The following is a 4,282-nucleotide window of genomic DNA, read 5'->3' on the forward strand; positions in this document are numbered from 1 at the left end:
GCTGACAGTATGATAAATACTTGATAAGGATTTGCTATTTCTTAAAATAACAACAGATCACAGTCGCAGGTCATCAGAATGAACCCAACTATCACTATTTTTATCGTGCCCTGCCCAACGAACTAAGAGCTTATTACCCTTTCGTTTCAAAATCTTTTCCACTAAATATACATCTCCAGTCTTGGACTTACTAATTTCCTCTGTATAAAACCCACCTTTTAATATTTCTCCTTTATGATCTTGAAGAATATAAGTGATTGGTCTAGTTGGTTTGACAGCATGTATTCTAAATATCTCGTTTGTCCAATTTGGTAAATATCCTTTTTTAAACATTCTTTTCGCCTTACTAATTCTAACACTGTCCCCTACTTTAAATTTGTATACCTTTTTTGGATTTGCTGCTTCATTTATTCTGTTTAATATTTGTTTTTCATGTTTTTTCTTCACTTCTTTTGGCTTCATACCAATGGTCCGATGTTTTGTATTATTATAGGAACTAGTAATATGATCTAATATGCTTACCCATTCATAACTTCCTCTTGCTGTAAATAACTTGTACATTTTTGACTTTAAAGTTCGATTTAACCTTTCAACAATACTAGCTTTTAATTCAGAGTATGTATGATAATGATTAATTTTATACATATTCATAAGTTTATTTACATGTTTATTAAACCACTCTGTACCTTGGTCTGTTTGAAAGTTTTTCATTTTATTTTTAGCTAAAATTGGTTCTAAAGCTTTAGCCACCTCTATACCAGATTTACTTTTTAGTGGTATTGCAAAAGCAAACTTGGAAAAACAATTGATCATAGTCATTATATACTTATAGCCTTTGTTAATTTTAGAATATGGTTGCATTTCCACTAAATCTGCTTGATATAAATCGTTGAGGCCCTTAAGAGTAACTTTACGTCTGAGGTAATTTTTTCTAGCAGGCCTATGTAGTTCATCAGCAATTGCCAGTCTAGCTTCCATTGTGGAAATGACCATATTATTCTGTATTACATAATTTATGTATCATATCTAATTCAGTGATTCTCATAATGTAGATAAAACTCATACTTGCAAGAAATAATATTAGTATAAAAATCTTTTCTATTGAATCATTAATATTACAGAATATCATTTTAAAACACTTAACACTGTCCTAACATGTAATTACACTCACCAAAATCTCTAAAGATACTAAATAATAATTTTGTTTACCTATATTTGACTACAATAACTATTTTTACATTACATTGTCCACTTGCATCTTAAAACATGACCGTTGAAAATGAATGATAAATTTGTGTGTTCTCATGCCCCGCTTATGGAGTCTTACATTGTTTTTTGTATCCATATGGTAAAGTGTCATGATCACCATCGTGTTTTCTCTTAGGACCTGTTATTTTGAAATCCTTTTTCTCCACAATTGTTACCACATCTCTACTCTCTGTTCTTCTAATTCTACTTTCTATAATTGGTACTGATTCACTGGTTTCACTTAAAATCATAGCTTTTAGGGATGAAAAGTTCAATTTTCTACTAGCAGACAAATTTAGGGTGATACCTTTGATTTTGCAAACTTCTCTATACTCATTTGTTACTGGGGAATAAACAACATATCCATAGGTTTTGGGACCACCAGAACAAAACTCCACAATAAATGAGCCTGGTCCATAATCTTTAGCTAACTCATCAGTCATGTCCCCTAGGTAGTCTCCAACAGGTATTTTATATAATCCTGGTCTATAGACGTAGATAACCGAGTCTGTATCATAATAGCACACTTGGTTTCCTAGTTTCTCAAGGTGTTCATATAGTTTTAGTCTGGCTTGACTTGTAGTGAAAGCTGCTAAGACCACATTGACAGTTCTTAAGCATTCGCCAACTTCTTCTAAATGCTGCCAATTTACAACGACAACTTCTTCATTGATCTCTTTAATTCTGTTTACCTGGTCTACTGGACTAACTAGGAGGTTGAACAATTCCTTAGGATCCCTAGTCACTAACGTTTTGGTCTGGTTTTGCCTCTGTCCAAACTTGCCCCAAAATGAGTTGAGCATAAGTTTGGAAAGCGAGCGCATCCCTTCATTTTTCTCGATTTTGTCAGAATCTAATGAAATTCCTTCATGGTCAAAGTAGTCTTTTATGTATCGTTGTTTTTCCTCTTCTGTTTTACACCAGTCGGGATAACCTGAAGCTTCTTGCTTGGTTTTTAAAAACTTGTCGATGAATTCTGTAAATAAACCTCCATTTTCAAAAGTAGCCATTTCATATTGCCACAACTCATATCGCTCTAGAATTACGTAGCCTTTCTCTACAGCTTTTCTTATTTCCATCATAGTCCATGTTCCTACCAAAGCTCTCTCTTCCACTCCATGGTGACACTCTCCAGAAGATGACAAGTTCTCTCCACACACACGACACAAGACAAACATTAATTTATCATTCATTTTCACCGGTAATACAGGATGATAAAGATTTGTAGGGGGTAGAATTTTACATTTAAGAAGTCCTTCAGCTTCCATTCCTCTCTTTAGACATTCTTCATCACCAACAAATATCGTAGGATGTCCTACAGGAAACATACCGTATTTGCAGACCCAAGGATAGAGAGAACAAATGTCTACGTAGAATATCTGTTCTCCTTCTTCCTTCTTACACTTATAGTATGTCTTTGAGTTTCCGGTTCGGCCCCCATAAAAAGCATCCCTCGGGTTTAGTGGGATTGTGTTTAGAATCGGGATATTGTTAAGATATTGCAATTTATTTCTCTTCTTCAAATCATCAAATTCACACTCCCACATATCTATTACATCAAACTGCTGTCGTATCCTTCCTGTTCTTTCTATGGTTCTTTCGTACCGCAAGTGTAAACTGTCTGATAGATCATCTTGAAGAGGTTCTTCTCTTTTATATGGAAAACATTTCGGACATCCATGGAAATAGCAACCATAAAATTCATAAACTATTTCTCCATCAAACCCGTCAACCTTTCCAATGCCTGGAATTTTAAATTCTCGGCTGTTGCCAGCATGTTGAATCCTCACATTTCTTTTGTCCTCTTCCAAAGCCAACCACTGTAGAGCCTTTGCAGATTGGTTATCGGCAAGACGATAACCACCTATAGGAATAATACCTATGGTGTCTGGCTTGAGGAAGTTTCTTCTAAATGCTAAGTTGCAAGCACTTGCTATAGTTACTGCTTCCAAAAATGGATCTACGTTACATTCTTTTAAAAACATCGTCCTAAATTTAATACAGGCTTGAGCCAGGATGTCCACGTCTGAAATGCAATATTCTAGGATTTCTTTTTGAAAATCAAAGGTGTAGTTATTTACAACCTGCTCATTATGCCATTCTATAAACTTTTCATACCCTTTTGTAAACATAGAGTCTGGACAGTAATACTTTTTGTCAGGGATAGGTCCGACATAGTTTTGGTGGCTCAAAGTATTGAAAAGATGTGGGAAGTATCCCTTCTTTTTTTCAGGGCCAAGATCGAATGATTTTGGGAGGTTTGCTAATGCCATAGGAAAATAGTTAATAGAGTCAATAAATCTTACATTATCAACTTCCATTAGGATGATTTTTGTCCCTCTTGAAATCAATTTTGGACTGTGTTTTGTCTCATTGTACACATACTTTAACAGAAATTGAAAATCAAAGCCCTGCCCATTGTGCGCAATTACACAAACGGATTTGAATTTCTTTTTTGCCTCCATTACATAGTTCATGAACATTTCTACAGGATTCACATTGAACACTCTTTGACGGATCATACAGTTTTCACAGTAAATGTCATCATCATTCGATATACATTGCCAGCAATACTGTTGGCTAACACAAAGATTTACAACATGAAGTTTTTTCTCTGGATCATCTTGAATGTTTTCATCTTGACGAGTTTCAAAGTCAAAAAATATAAATAAAAAGCTCTTTGCATTAGGTCTACTTGAATCTACTCTCATATAACATTTGTGGTTTGGATCAGTATATTTTAAACATACTTTACAAAACTGTTCTCCACACACATGGATCTGTTTTCTACCCTTGGGTCTTACAATCCGGTTACATTCCCCACACTTCTTTACAGATGAACAAATGTTTTTTTGGTGAGCAATAAAACAGGTTTGGTTTTTAAAATGACGGTTACAGTCAGGACAAGTAATACCATCATGTTCCAGTTTGCAGGGCGGTGAGGTTACCATACAGGCTGAACACAATGATGAACATCTATGTTCATTTTGCTTTTCATACCCAATATGACAAGCCTCACAATAGTATTTACAGG

At 34.8% G+C, this 4,282-nt stretch overlaps 1 protein-coding gene across 1 annotated transcript; it reads right to left on the reverse strand.

The window, feature by feature from the left end:
* Positions 1 to 1,313: 1,313 nt before the first annotated feature.
* Positions 1,314 to 3,233, reverse strand: LOC128982408 (uncharacterized). Its single transcript, XM_054401367.1, has one exon. The coding sequence runs from the start codon at positions 3,231 to 3,233 to the stop codon at positions 1,314 to 1,316; it is 1,920 nt and encodes a 639-aa protein (XP_054257342.1).
* Between the last annotated feature and the right edge of the window lie 1,049 nt (positions 3,234 to 4,282).

This window comes from Macrosteles quadrilineatus, unplaced genomic scaffold, assembly GCF_028750875.1.
Source record: "Macrosteles quadrilineatus isolate MER2022 unplaced genomic scaffold, UCM_ALF_1.0 Scaffold_265__1_contigs__length_129635, whole genome shotgun sequence".
Classification (NCBI taxonomy): domain Eukaryota; kingdom Metazoa; phylum Arthropoda; class Insecta; order Hemiptera; family Cicadellidae; genus Macrosteles; species Macrosteles quadrilineatus.